This window comes from Talpa occidentalis, unplaced genomic scaffold (genome assembly GCF_014898055.3).
Source record: "Talpa occidentalis isolate TD23 unplaced genomic scaffold, MPIMG_talOcc4v2.1 talOcc4.7, whole genome shotgun sequence".
NCBI classification, from domain to species: Eukaryota; Metazoa; Chordata; class Mammalia; order Eulipotyphla; family Talpidae; genus Talpa; species Talpa occidentalis.
Window position 1 is genome coordinate 105,790,461 of NW_023605083.1, and position 14,185 is coordinate 105,804,645.

General features: G+C 44.5%; 2 protein-coding genes across 2 annotated transcripts; one reads left to right on the plus strand and one right to left on the minus strand.

The window, feature by feature from the left end:
• Positions 1–633: 633 nt before the first annotated feature.
• On the minus strand, positions 634–2,148 carry LOC119231184 (C-C motif chemokine 3-like). The gene is made up of 3 exons (XM_037492849.2): positions 2,006–2,148; positions 1,282–1,396; positions 634–890 (listed from the first exon to the last, which is right to left on the minus strand). Exons 1-3 carry the CDS (start codon positions 2,079–2,081, stop codon positions 800–802), a joined length of 282 nt encoding a protein of 93 aa, XP_037348746.1. The 5' UTR covers positions 2,082–2,148; the 3' UTR covers positions 634–799.
• Positions 2,149–10,197: 8,049 nt separating this feature from the next.
• On the plus strand, positions 10,198–11,936 carry LOC119231141 (C-C motif chemokine 4). Its single transcript, XM_037492807.2, has 3 exons — positions 10,198–10,398; positions 10,893–11,007; positions 11,583–11,936. The coding sequence occupies exons 1-3, from the start codon at positions 10,323–10,325 to the stop codon at positions 11,668–11,670; spliced, it is 279 nt and encodes a 92-aa protein (XP_037348704.1). The 5' UTR covers positions 10,198–10,322; the 3' UTR covers positions 11,671–11,936.
• Positions 11,937–14,185: the final 2,249 nt, after the last annotated feature.

Sequence of the window (14,185 nt, forward strand, 5' to 3'; positions counted from 1 at the left end):
TTCTCTGATCCCCAGTTTACTCTTCTGTCAAATGAGGATATTAATAGGACCTAACCAGTATTATTCCATTGATAAGATTAAATGGATAATGCATAAAAAGAGTAAACTTCAATATGTTAGCAACTGTTATTAAGAAAACTTGAGCTATCATAAATCTGCACTGCTAATGTTCCTCCTAAAGGTATCCATTCAAATAATGAATTTCCCTAGAATCGTGTACATTATGGTCTGATTTATAAAATATTCATAATTTCAATGTTCTAGAACTGTGGCTCCTGTGTGGTAGCTGCCCTTCCATCTTTCCCAATTTCCCTCCATTTCTCATCTTACTATTCTTTGCCTGTCTTCCCTTTCAACCAGTGATTCTGATTTGCCCCCCAAACAAAACCAAACTCAATGCTGGTTTACTTTTTAAAAAAGCATCTTTATTATTTCTCCAGCCTGAATACAGCCCTGAATAGAAGCGTCCAATACATATTTGTCAGTCTGGTGGCTTTGGCATCAGGTCTGCTTAGAAAAAGCTAATGACAGTCACTCAATCAACCACTCACAGTGTGAGTGAAGGGGGAGGGGTGGTGAAGGTATCCTGAAATGTCTCAAAACAAACACAATATAGTATGACTGAAAATAAATTACAAAAATTAAATAGTATAAATAAGTTGAAATTTCAAGTTAAGAAGTTCCCAGAGTGTAGCTGTTTAGCAACAACCATTCCACAGAAGAGGTAGCTATGGAGGCTGAGGCCCCTGCTCCAATTGCCCAATTGAGGTCACTGGGTTTCTCAAAGCTTCCAGGCCACTCAGGCATTCAGCTCCTCGTCCATGATGTATTCCTGCACCCAGCCATCACTGGGGTTGGCACAGACCTCCCGGTTCTTTTTTGTTTGGAAGCTGTGGAGAAGGGCAGAAGGATTACACATGGAGAAATCCAGCAGGGAATTCTGGGCACACTGTAACCCCTCCACCCCACTCTGTCCTGGGCAGTTCAGGGCCTGCTTGCTTTCTCAGGAGTCCTCTGCCTATCTCAGTGACTCCTAGGCTTCCTCAAAGGATCTTTCTGTTCCCTCCTCCTTCCCCTCTCTCCCTTCTATGCTGGACCAGATGCCTGATTCTGCAAGCCCCTGGGTGGGTCACATCAGAGGCCTGGATCCTGCGTACTTGATAGGCTTGGAAGGTTGGGCCTTTCCAGGATAGTGCCACTAGCCTGTCTGTGCCCTTGGGTGCTGTCCACACTCCAGGCCCTCCCTCTGTCCCAGAGGTGGGCAGGAGGACTGGCACTTACATGACACCGGGCTTGGAGCACTGGCTGCTGGTCTCAAAATAGTCGACTATGAATTTGCGTGGAATCTGCCGAAGGGCATAGGAGAAGCAGCATGCGGTCGGGGTGTCAGCACCAACTGTAGAGGAAGCGACAGAATGAACCTGAGTCATAGGTAAGAAGAAAAAGCAAGGTCTGAGATCTGATCCCCAAGAGTTGAAGAAGATGCATAGGAAGACATCCTTGCTCAGGGAGTGGGCAGAGAGACAAGGTCGTTGGAGGGCATGGGACATTTTTGTCTAGAAATATCCATTTCTCTCCTTGTTTCTCTGTTTCCTCTTTCTCTTTCTCTCTGTGACCCAGACATCCAAGAAGACTATTCTCTTACGTCACCTCCCTGCAGGAAAGGGAGACTTTCTGCAGCGGAAGACCAACCTTGGACAGTTCTCCTAAACTAGCTGAGAGACAGAGTTCTGGGGGGACCCAGGGTGAGTTAGTGGGAGCAACCAGCCTTGGAGTCTGTCTCTTGTAAATGCATTTGTTTAGGTGCCTATTTTGTCATTCATAAAATTGGGTTGTAACTCCCTCACCCCATTCTGAAATCTGAGGACAAGGATAGCTCAGACCCCTTTATCAAGGTGGAAAGTAAAGGAGAAATGAAAGAGACAGGCCAAGGCATTTGGGCTCTCAGACAAATAGGAAAGGCTGGTGAGGTTTGACTGTGGCCACACCAACAGCATAGACTTACGTGGTGCTGAGAAGACCTGGCTGCAGAGGGCCATGGTGCAGAGCAGGAGGGCGATGGCAGCTCCGGTGACCTTCATGGTGCTCAGTCAGTGGAGTGTGGGCTCTAGTGCTGGTGGAGACAAACCCAGGCCGGGTCTGTGCTGTGCTGGCGTCCTGCTGGAGTGAGAAGCCTCCTCCCCTGCTTTATATAGGCAGTCCTGATGGCTGGGGAAATGGAATCTGGGGGTGAGAAGGGAAAATTTTAAGCATAGGGGCACCGTCATGCTGAGTGTTGCACAACTCGGGGGTTCAGGCAACCACAGGGGCTGAGGATATCCAAGAATAGCTTCTCTGAGCTCTAAGTCTCAGCCCACAACTCATGACTTGTTCTGGCTTTTTGTGAGGAAATGGTTTCCCCTGTGAGAAGTGGAAGGGGGCATGTGGGTGACCCAGACTATTCTTAGGCAGTCTTTTCTCATAAGAACTGGTCTGTACATGAACTCTGCAACCCCGCTTCTTTCCACCCCACTGAAGCTTCTGGGCTTCCTCAGTGCTCTAACCCTGTGGCGCAAGCCTCCCCTGAGTGCAGGGAACTGAATGGAGGAATCCCTGCTAGAGCAGCCGAAGCATGAGACCACATTTCCTTTATTTGTGCAGTCATCAAACAGTCACTGAGTGACCAGGGCTCTTGGGTTAAACACTACTTGAGGATCATAGCAATTCATTAGACATGGGTATTAATAAGTCAGGAGCATAAAAATATATGTACCCATTAATCGAGACAGCACATTTACAGGAAAGAGTTCTAAAGAAACACCCAAATATGGAGGCATCTTCAACATAAGGACATCTGACCCAGTATCATCTATAACTATAGACTCAACAAACCTAAAATGCCCTGTATCAGGGAATAATAAAATAAATGATATGGGTTATGAATAAAGTAGCATAATCAAATATCAGTTGGAAAACAAAGATGGAAAACAATGTATGTATATGCATGTGTATGTATATATATGACAAATATTGTAACCACAAACAAATATGTGTGTATATATGCACACACAAATATATATATATATTTTATTTTTTTTCCCACCCCACTGGAAAAAAATATATATATTTTCCCACCCTGCTGGAAAAAAAAAATAAATGCTAGGCATGGAAAAATATAAGAGGCATTGGCAAACTAAATGCCCCAAACATCCCTAGTAGTTTTATTTGTGTGATGCATGGGTGATTAATTTTCTTGTTTTCCTCATTTTTTTTAAAGTGAGATGTATTGCCTTCATGAATAGCCTTCAAATTTAGGAACACATTGTGTATTAAAACATTTATATCACCAATCAGAAAGTTGGCTATTGTTACTGTTTAATTTGAAAGAAATTTTTGATAAAAAGTACTAAAGTTTCAGTCTAATGGTCTTTGCTAAAATGAAGTTTTGATTTTCATTTCTCTGAACTATTTTTAGGAACCTGTGAGATAGTTACATAAATAGTGCCCTATGCAAAGCCATTTCCTTATTTCTCAATTCATAATTTTGGTGGTATGAAAGGGTCTACTTTCTCAGATCTACATGTTTATTTTCATCCTTAATTTTTATTGTTATGTAATTAATAAGAACATGTCACATTTTATAACTAGCAATAGATTTCCTTCTTTTTAATGTTCTTTGTCCTCTGGATGCCCAGCTGTGGGCATCCAGGTAGACTGCATAAACTTGTAGCTGCAGCCTTTAGCAAAATGTGCTCAAATTTCTTTTTTTTTTTTTTAAAGATTTATTTATTTTTTATACAAGCACTGGGTACAGGCAGAAGCGTGGGAGGGTGAGAGAATTCACCAGAGCCAGAGCGGGGAACAGAACAGGCAGACTGACGAAGAACACTGCTGAGGGGAGCAGCAAGCGTGGCAGGAGAGGTCTGCGCGCCCTGTGGGACCCTTGCCAGGAGACCGGGGATGGATCCGGCGCTACAGAGGCCGCTGGCAGCTTCGCAACCCAGCGCTCAACCGCTGCGCCACTGGGGAGGCCCAAGTGCTCAAATTTCTAGGAGAAAAATAAATGAAAGCTCAGAATGCCACGAGGAAGGAGCAGTGCCCTCCCTCCCGTCCTAGGAGGGGTAGGGGAGGGCTTCTCAAAAGGATGGAACTTTGGTAGGGACTGGAAAACTTCACCACAGTTGAGCATGAGCACATAAGAATGAAGAGGCTCGGGCCTCTCCTGGTGGCGCAGCGGTTGAGCGCTGGTTGCGAGGCTGCCTGCAGCCTCTGCAGCGCCAGTTCGATCCCCGGCCACCAGCGAGGGTCCCACAAAAAAAAAAAAAAAAAAAAAAAAAAGAATGAAGAGGCTGAATTGGGGGCAAACCAGGACTTTGACTTTCCTCTAAAAGGGTTAGAACAAGAGAGGAAATAAGACAAGACAAGCAAGACCACACCTTAGGAATCCTGTCCTTCTCTTAAAACACGGGGCTCCTTTTCCAGCCCATCTCTGTGATGTAATGCTGTGTGTAATGCTGGTCGAGAGGTTGAGGGGGAAGTAAAGGCAAGATCGGGGGAATGGCAAGTTCACTGAGGTTTTAGCATCCAGATCTCTTCCCTTGTTACTGTCAATTCCAAATCAAGGAATATTTATCGCTTGTTTCACTGGAAACTCTATACTACAGACAATGTCTCCTCTCCGCACTCCCTCTGCCCCGACCTAGAACTTACATTCTTTCATTCATTTGTTGGGGAACCCCCTTCACACTCATGAGTCAGTTACTGAGAGTTTGGGGAGAGTGAGAAAAGGAAGTGGAAACTGCTGAAGCAAGTGCTTTTCTGATAATGGACCACTGTGAATCCACCGTAATATTCTCATTGGTTATTGCTGTCATTTTTCTTCAAATATTTGGTCCTGTTGGTTTTACACCATTTCTATTTGGTTGATTTAAACCAAATCCTAGCACACGATGACTATAACATGATGAATTATCTGACACAGACACTATTTCTTGTAACTGTTCTTTTTCTGTAAAGGTGCTTTACTGAACATGAAATTCTATCATAGTATTTATATATTTGTAAAACTTTTCAATTCCAAACTACATCTTAGCCTTTGTTATATGTGTTTTTTACTTGGATTGGAAAATAACAGACTTGTTTGCAAAGTATGGGCTTAATATGCCAATGTCGAATGATTAATGTAAGGGAGTCTTAGGGAGGTGGCGTTGGTTGAGAAGGTTCTTGGAAATTTCCCAGGTGGTAAACTGATGTTCCGGGACACTAAATGTCCTGCCAACCAGGTTCTTGCTCAGAGTACATCAGCCTCTGTCTTTCTCTCTGTTTTAAAACCCTTCAAGAACTGCGTTGTTCCCAGAATGAAATGGACACTTCTCTGTAGCCTGATCCCTGCCTCCCTCTTTGGCCTCATTCATCTCTTGCCACATTCAGACATCCTGGAAACCAAGAGTCAGCCCTCCCAACTACATGTAATTCCTTAAAAGTGCAGGTTCTCTTTTCTGCTTTCTATGAATGAGGTGTCAGTTTGGAAGAGCACAATTTCCCTTTCCTGGAATTCACAGGGTAGCATTAAATGCTGTAACCCTGGATATAACTTATGACAGCGCAGCAATTCCTTAGGAATCTTTTCTAAGAAAAAGAGAGAAAACCATGGATTCTACTTTTCAAAGACATGCAAAATGCAAAATTGAAAGACATTTTACATCAGAATAACAGAACTTTGGCTGTTAAGCTTTTTTTCTTAAAGATTTTTTTATTTATTTATGCAAGAGCCGGGGCAAAGGCCAGATGCCCAGGAGGTTGAGAGGATTCACCAGAGACAGAGTGGGGAACAGAACAGGCAGACTGACTGAAATACACTGCTGAGGGGAGCAGCAGGGGAGACAGGAGAGGTCTGGGCGTCTCAAGTATCAATTTTTAATAAAGAAAAATTAGAATGACCTGAATGGACTGACATAAGTCACCAATGGTTAAATACAAATTTTAGTATAAAATATTGGCATATCCATGCAATAAAATACTATCCATGCAATTAAGTGGAAAAAAAAAAAACCTATCCCATATGATGGGAATAACTGAAAAGAAACAAAGCTGGTTGACAGGACACTTAGAATTGTCCTGGTAACAAATTTTGGTCATAATGACCTGGAAGGATATTAAGTAATAAAAATAGTAAGATATATTAGTCCAAAAAAGATTGTTTAGTAACTAGTAAAATATGAAACAATCTACAGAATGCTTGGTAATTTTTGTTTTCTTATTTAAACCTTCGTATGTTTTCTAAATTTTGTAGAATGACCATATGTACTTTTTATTAAGAAAAAACAAATGAATATAATTGGTTTTTAAAGATCAGACATCACATTCTTGACATTTCCCGACAACCTTCCAAAATCTGACACAGTGCCTGTCACATGACAGTTACTCCATATTAAGTTTTACAGTATTATTTTCTTCTCTTGCTGGCTATCCCCTGTGACCAGCCTAGAAAGAGCCAGAAATAGGTATAAGCATACTGAAGGAAGATAGCTGCTTCACAGGGAATGCGAAAAGGTTTTTTGAACCTACCAATTGCTGGTGAGACTTTAACCCTCCCTCAGGAATTAGCATCCTCTGCCCTCTGCAGCCAAAGAGCAGGCTATGGCAAGCGATGAAGGCCCATTCCCCCTCTAAGAAGACTGGGACTGGCTCAGGCATATTGGTGATGAACTGATGAACAGCTCCCACCAGCTCACTGCCCTCCAGACTCCATCAGGAACCCTGCATTTATTTTTGTTTCTTCGACCTACAATCCAATTTCTGCTCCACTTCCCCCAAGTTTCTTGCTTCCATATTGACAAGACCAAAGAATTTACCTTTTTTCTATTATTTTGGCAAAACAACCACATGTTCCTGCTCATCTTGGTTGTCCAGTCTCAACATTTACTTGCAAGAAATGCTCAAACTTAGTTCCAGAACTTCCTCTTAGATGCTTATGCTTTTGGTCCCAACACCTAATGGTCTTCCCAAAACTCACGCAAACTCAGCAGTTTTGTATGTCTTCTGAGACTCTGATATCTTCAGAGACCCTACATGTGCAATCTCAGATGCTCACACTTGGAAGTTTGTCATCACTAGACTAAGTGCTGAATGACCTTGGGTCTTGGCTCGCATCCTGTGTAACCTTGACCAAGTTCTTTAACTTCCTTAGGCTTTTCTTTCTAATCTGTACAACGGAAAAACAGATTGAAATCAGATAAAACCATGGATGTGGATATGCTGGGGGAAAGAAAAAGTACCAGGACCTTTGTCAGCTTATATTTTTGCTGTAGATGCAGATTCTGCCTGCAGTGAGAGAGGGAAAGTGAAGGATTTCTCTCCTATCAAGTAAGGGGTGGTACATAGAATGCATACAGAGCCCTTGAAACAAATGTTTGCTGTCACTCCTTTAGTGGAAAGAGTCAAGTTCCTCAAAAAGTCTTCCTTATAACAAAACTATTGAGTGTGTGGGTTGAGGGCAAGAGGCAGGAAGGAATTACCACCCCTTTAGGAAAGGGGAATTATATTTTGAGTAGAATGTCAGAATTCCCAGTTCATTCTTATGTCATTTAGCTAAATGAAGTTCATGAGTTCATCTCCTGAGTCCATGTTACCTATTATGTTCCATTATGATTAGTAGTTGGGCTACCTGTGGATCCTTATTGAACAAGTGTTTATGGAGCGTGTGCTGTGTACACAGAGATAGCAGCATCATGCAACTTCTACATCAAGAAGTTTACATTATAGAGGGAGAGATAACCAAATAGGTAGAAATATTATAGGTGAAAAGATGGAAGTAACTCTGGACTCTAGGAGCACAATGAGAAATAAAGAATTTAATTGAAAGAGAGATCAGGGAAGGCTCTCTAGAGATGAGAACTTTTTTGTCATGTATTTGAGAGGCATTTATTATCCTCTATCAACTATTGCTTAGCAATGGCCTCAGCATACAAACTTTGGAAATAATAAATTTGGCTAAATATAGTGACACAATTCCTCTGTACTTTTTCACTGTTGTGTACACAGCATTATTGTTGGGAACCTTCATGAATAAAACATTTTACCTCCCTGAGTCAAAGATCAAGTCAAGGGCAGGAGGCAAAAATCAACAGTCAAGTTCATTGTGTGCCTAATTGCAGATTAATCAACTGTTCTTCTCTATCATCATTCTGATGCCCCAGACAGGTATTTTCATAATCCCTCTAGAACTCGAAGTTCTGCATGCCCCCCTCATTTCGAAAGAGATTGCCATGTCAAGGGCTCCCCTCCTTAGCATACAATTTGACTTAACTTGGAATTATCTGTAACCTCCTCCATCCTTTGGGTTCTCTGACATTTTGTTCCTATCTTTGACTTGACACTTACCTAGTTCCAACTTGTGGGATAGATATTTCTGTCATTGTCATCTCCATGAAGAAGTCTTTGAGTTTAGGGAGAGGGCATCTTTCAACTCTGTATTCCTGTCCAAGAGCAGGTGACTACTAAGTTGGGTTGAATGGAAATGACATGGAGAACACAGTCAGTGTAGATCCCAAGGCACACAAGACACACCCCCTTCCCTTACAGCAAGGTCCTTGTGCATGAAGAAAAAACACCACAACCAGGAGAGAAACTACCATATATGATTTCAGGGATCATAAACTGTTAGAACTGGAGGTGGGGGGGGGTCTTACTGAAGATCAGGACATTTGAAGTAAGGCTCACATAAAAAAAATGATGAAGAAAGGAAGAAAGGAGTACAATGCGCGTGAATGGAGTGATATTGTACTTTATTTAGTGACTCTGTGGACCTAAGATGCTGCTCTGGCCCCTCTAATCCCACATCACAACATCCAGGAAGTCTGACTTTCCCTTTTCCCTTTCATTCCTCTTTCTCATCGAGGAGGCAGGGAGCGCCATTGGTCAAAGGGTAAGCAGGTGGGTCAGAGGGATCGAGCTGAAGTTGGACAGACTTGATTCAGCCATCCAAAGTGCTCTGCCTTGTCCCACTTCATGAACTAATGTGTTTCCTGGCCTTTGTAAGCTTCACCTAGTTACCTTGAGGTCAGCAGCAGTTGCTGAACCAGGTAGGGCTTTCCTTGAACACACAGAATCCCCGATGGACTGGCTGGGAAACACCCACGTGTTTAGATCACATATTTTATCTCTTGCATAGGTCAACTCATTGCTAGGTGTCCAAATCTTTTTTTTTTTTTAATACTAGAGGAACATTCTTTATCTGGGCCTTCCAAACTTGACTCTTGCTGATTTCATTTTCCTTTTCTATTATTGGCCCAAGTGAACTTGGTTCCAGGACAGTCTGACTCAAACGCCTCTTCTAAATTTAGTTCTAATAAGATGGATCCTTCTGTGTTGCGTAGTAGCTATTGGTCAATAGTTTCACTTTAGTGGTCACATTATACATTGGCTTTGGAGATGAATGGGTGGAAAGAAAATAAATTTCACTGTCGAATGCAATTCTGTTCACCTCTTGGCACTGCCACACAGCAGCTGAAGACTGGAGATTATCAATGATCTCTGCTCTGCTCTCGGCTCCCCTTCCCGCCTTGAGAATAACCATGCCTTTGCTTGGGATTATGCTATGATCAGATGTCAGTGATGCTCTGTGTCTGGCACAGAGCTGCACACAGCAGCTTGCTCTGTGTCTGGCACATAGTAAATGTTCCATAGGTAGACATGATAAATGTTCCTGAGTTGTCCTGCTGGGACCTTCTGCACACCCAATGCTGGGCCCTTTCTTTATGCCCAAGGAAACATAAGGATGCCAGAGCCACTCTCAGCACAGCAGAAAGAGGCCCAGGAATGGGACATGAAGTCCTGACTTCTCCTTCCTTCTTGGGGCCAGGCTTGAGGCCACCCTGGAAAGAATGACATATAAACATGAAGCCTCTGGCTTCTGGAGGTGCCAGCCACACACAGCAGCATAATTCACACCTAAACGTGCCTTCTGGCAGATGTAGATGTTCTGTCTTTCCTCTTGGGTTTGCAATTCTCTCCCCAGTTTCGGTCACTGTCTCTGGTGTACCACTTCCCTCTAGAGTGCAGCCCACTTCTTCTTCCTTCCTCCTCCCTCCACTTTCCTCTCTGATGACACAGACAGAACTCCTCACTCTCAACTAGCTTTAGTTTCTTTGTCCATGTTTCCATGACATCATCTCTAGCCTGGAAATTCCACTTGCCCTGCCGGGACCCAACCTCTGGCCCAGGTCTCAGAGCTCCTATAAAATGGGGCTCCCAACTCAGTACTGGCACAGAGCACAGTTGCGTTCTGAAGCTTCTAGGTTCTCTAGTCTGAGCTCCAGGAAAGCCTCTTTTCTGCCAAGACCATGAAGCTCTACGTGTCTGCCCTCTCTCTGCTCGTGCTCCTGGCTGCCTTCTGCTCTCCAGCACTCTCAGCACCAAGTAAGTCCACTTTGCCAGCTGTTTCTTCTAGAGTCACAGTGTAGGCAGTGTCTGTGTTTCTCATTAGGGGTGATACAAAGGGTGGCATCTGGGAATGGGACAAAAGGGAGCTGGGAAAAGTGCCAAGTAATATACTGTTCAGTGTAGTCTAGTAGACTTTCAGCAATATCCAAGTTGTTTCTTAAGAAACAGCAATCAGTAGACTTTTAAAAGCAAGTCTATTGTTATCTATGCCTGATTTCCCCATCTGTAAAATGAAAGGAATTAGACATGTGCTCTGAGGACCAATCAAGCTCCAATATTCTAGAATTCCTTCATGATCTTCTCTTAGGATCTTCTATTCAGAATAAGACTCCTACTCAGGGTGGGTGTGGTTGGATATAGGCATCACATTTGGGGATCTGGTGGTTGCACTGGGCTGTCCAGTGAACACTGATAAATAGAAGGAACAACTCCCGGCAGAGCTTCCATCTCATCCCAGCCTTTCCTTCCAGTGGGCTCAGACCCGCCTACATCCTGCTGCTTCTCTTACATCTCACGGAAACTTAATCGCAACTTTGTGGTGGATTACTACGAGACCAGCAGCCTCTGCTCCCAGCCAGCTGTGGTGTGAGTATCAACCCAGGTGCTCTGGGAGGCAAGGGTGAGGGCAGGATCAGGAAAGGGAGCCTCTTGGTGGGGAGATGTGGGTCAAACCGTCAGGAAGCGGGTCTCAGGACTGTAGCCCTCTAACAAAGCAGCAAGGAACAGGTCGCCTGTTGAGTCCTGAAGGGGGTGGGGCGGGATACAAGGAAGGAACATTGATTTATGGGGAGGAAGTTCGTTTGAAGTCAGGAACCCTGGAAGGTCAAAAAAAATTACAGGACAAGTGGGCTGATTTCTTAAATCAGGCTTCGACATGCACATGGAAAAATCATTGCTAGGAGGAGCAGGGAATGGGGAGATACGCCAAATTGATGGAGGACTCATTGGCCCTTCATCTGTGCAACTCTGGATGAGCTAGATCCGGGGTGGAGTTACAGGGAACCCAGTTCCAGCACCACCCCAGGGAGAGTCTTTCCATGCACTAACGCTATCCAGCATGAAGCGTGGCCAAGCAGAGGGAGATGGCTACCACAGGCAAGGGGCATTACCAGATGCCCTACCAGGTTCCGTGGATTCTAATCTGTCTACCCATCCCACAGGTTCCTGACCAAAAGGGGCAAGCAACTCTGCGCCAACCCCACTGAGCCCTGGGTCCAGGAGTATGTCAGTGACCTGGAACTGAACTGAGCCACTCTGGGCTGGAAGCCAAGGGTCTCCAGGGAAGGTCATCTGAACCCGAAGCCGGTCAGCAAGATGGCCCCTCCCCTGTAGTCCTCGTTCCTTCTCTTAATTTAATCTCCATTGTGTGTTGTATTATCCTATTGGATGTTGTTTCCATTATTTATGTTCATTTTGCCAAAGGACACATGTCCCCCAAGGGGATGGTCCACCGTCACCGTTTCTCTGTTGTAGAGGAGACATGGATAATGTAGTTGATGCCAAATGTTTTCATAATAAAAGTTTTAAAAAATGTAGACTGTTTCTTTGTGTTTTGATTTGGGGTGAAGGGAATTGCCTGCTGTTCTTAATAGGGACAAATGACAGTTTCCAAAAGCAGTAAGAATGAGTAATTACTGAGGACCTCATCTCTGCGCTCAGATAAATGCTCTACAGACAGAATCTGCCTTAATCCTTTCAACAGGAGTTTATCACCCTATTGAAGCAGGGTGTTACCCCCAATTTTACAGATGAGGAAACAGGCATGAGGAGGTGACATGACTTTCAAGGCTTGCAGGTCGGCTTGGGGAACACCATGAAAGGGTGATGCGAAGAATAGCTGTGATGCTAAGAGCTCCACTTCAGCATCTTGCGGGGAAGTTGTAAATAGCAGCAGCAGCAGCATAATACAGTGGGGAACTGAAGCAGTCCAGCGTCAGAAAAGTGGGGCTCCATCACTTATTTTCAGAGTATCTCTAGGAATGTCATGTTGCCTTACTGGACCTCAACCTCCACGCCTGTGAAAGGAGGTTATATTGTCCACTTTGAAGGGCTGTTGTGAGGTGCTGTGTGTCAGGAGCCTGCCATCAGGAAGAGTCTTTCTCTTGGAATCTCAGTTCTTTCATTCAAATGAACAGAGTGTCTCTTCTCCCAGAGTCGTCATGTGGATTAGATTAGGGATTGGATCAGCTCCTTAAAGCCCCAAGCAAGTGTGAAGTGTCCTGAGAACAGAAAGTGAATATCAGATGGGGGTCTAGGTAGCTGCAGGAGTGACTTAAAGCCATGTCTCCATCATAATCCTTCCATCAGAACTTCCTATTATGTGGGTCAGAGACACTTGGCTCTGAAATAGAATTACACGCACAATCAAGCCTTGACATACAATGGTGGTCTGTGAAAGCTAGGAAAAACCTCTCAGGCCATCTGATCCTTTCCTCTCGTTTTAGGGAAACAGAGGGCCAGGGACTGAGCAGTGACTTGTAACCAGCTGCCTAGTGAGTGTGTGTGATGGAGCAGGACTCCAGCCCGTGCAACTAACAGGTTAGCCCCCTATCTGTGCTGTGTCTGTGTCCCACAAGGGATGACCCTGTGTGCACATAGTGTACAAAAGGATCTACCTTCATATTGTTTGAGTGTCTTAGTCCAATGCAAAAACAGAACTGGAATATTATACCTTTCTGGGGCCAACTGACCCAATTCCCTTCCTTGTCCTGCCCTCAGGCACCCATATTGACCCAGAACCTGCAAAGAAACCTCTTTCAGATTCTGCAGGAACTGAGAGAAGGAGGTTGAGAGGAGACTAACAGCAAAAACCTGCCTGGTTTTACCTTCTGCTTTTCATCTGCCAGGATTAGAGCTGCCAAATACATTTGCCACTAGCCTCAAGTATTTAAATTTCAATGAAGTAATTAAAATTAAATTCCTCTGTTGCACTAAACCACATTTCCAGTGCTTGCTAGCCACAGGTGGGCACTGCGGATATAGAACATGGCCTTCAACACAGAAAGTTGCATTGGACAGCACCGTCTTAGAATATTCTCAGAGCCCACATGGAGTAAAAAGACGGGCAGCTGGGGTGGCCTGGAAGGTTAGGGTCTGGACTTTGGAGAAAGATAAACAACCCTGAGGGAAGGGGTTATGAAAGCTAATGGATCATCCTCAGGCCTGATACAAGGTCAGGGCACCATGGTGGGTGAATAATGGTCCCCACAATGTCCGCATCCTAATTTCCAGAGTCAGTGAGTTTTACCTTATACAGCAAAATGAACTTTCTAGATGTGATCAAGTTCAGGATCTTGAGATGGAGAGATTATCCTGGACTCTCTGATGGGGCCCAAAATGTAGTCATAAGTGGGGGCCGGGGAGGCAGAGGAAGATTCAACTACAGACGCAAAGAAGGCAATGTGAGAACTGAAGTGAGATGCTATGTGCCTGGCTTTGAAGCTGGGGGATGAGGCCACAAGCCAAGTAATGCAGGACTCAGCTCTAGAAGCTCTAAAAGTTGGAAAATTCAAGGAAATGGTGTCTCCCCTAGAGTCTCCAAGAGAAGCACAGCCCCGTTGACACTTTGACTCCAGCCCAGTGAAGCAGATACTGAACTTCCAGCCTCCAGAATGTTAAGACAATAGACGGGGCCTCCCCGGTGGCGCAGCGGTTGAGCGCTGGGTTGCGAAGCTGCCTGCAGCCTCTGCAGCACTGGTTCGATCCCCGGCTGCTCCCCGGCCACCTGAGGAGGGTCCCACATGGCGCACAGACCTCTCCTGCT

Coding starts and splice junctions, on each gene's coding strand:
- LOC119231184 (XM_037492849.2), bottom strand. CDS start 2,081: ATGAAGGTCACCGGAGCTGCCATCGCCCTCCTGCTCTGCACCATGGCC. Junction 1,397..2,005: donor CCAGGTCTTCTCAGCACCAC/GTAAGTCTATGC, acceptor CTTCCTCTACAG/TTGGTGCTGACACCCCGACC. Junction 891..1,281: donor TGCTCCAAGCCCGGTGTCAT/GTAAGTGCCAGT, acceptor CCTTCTCCACAG/CTTCCAAACAAAAAAGAACC.
- LOC119231141 (XM_037492807.2), top strand. CDS start 10,323: ATGAAGCTCTACGTGTCTGCCCTCTCTCTGCTCGTGCTCCTGGCTGCC. Junction 10,399..10,892: donor TCCAGCACTCTCAGCACCAA/GTAAGTCCACTT, acceptor CTTTCCTTCCAG/TGGGCTCAGACCCGCCTACA. Junction 11,008..11,582: donor TGCTCCCAGCCAGCTGTGGT/GTGAGTATCAAC, acceptor CCCATCCCACAG/GTTCCTGACCAAAAGGGGCA.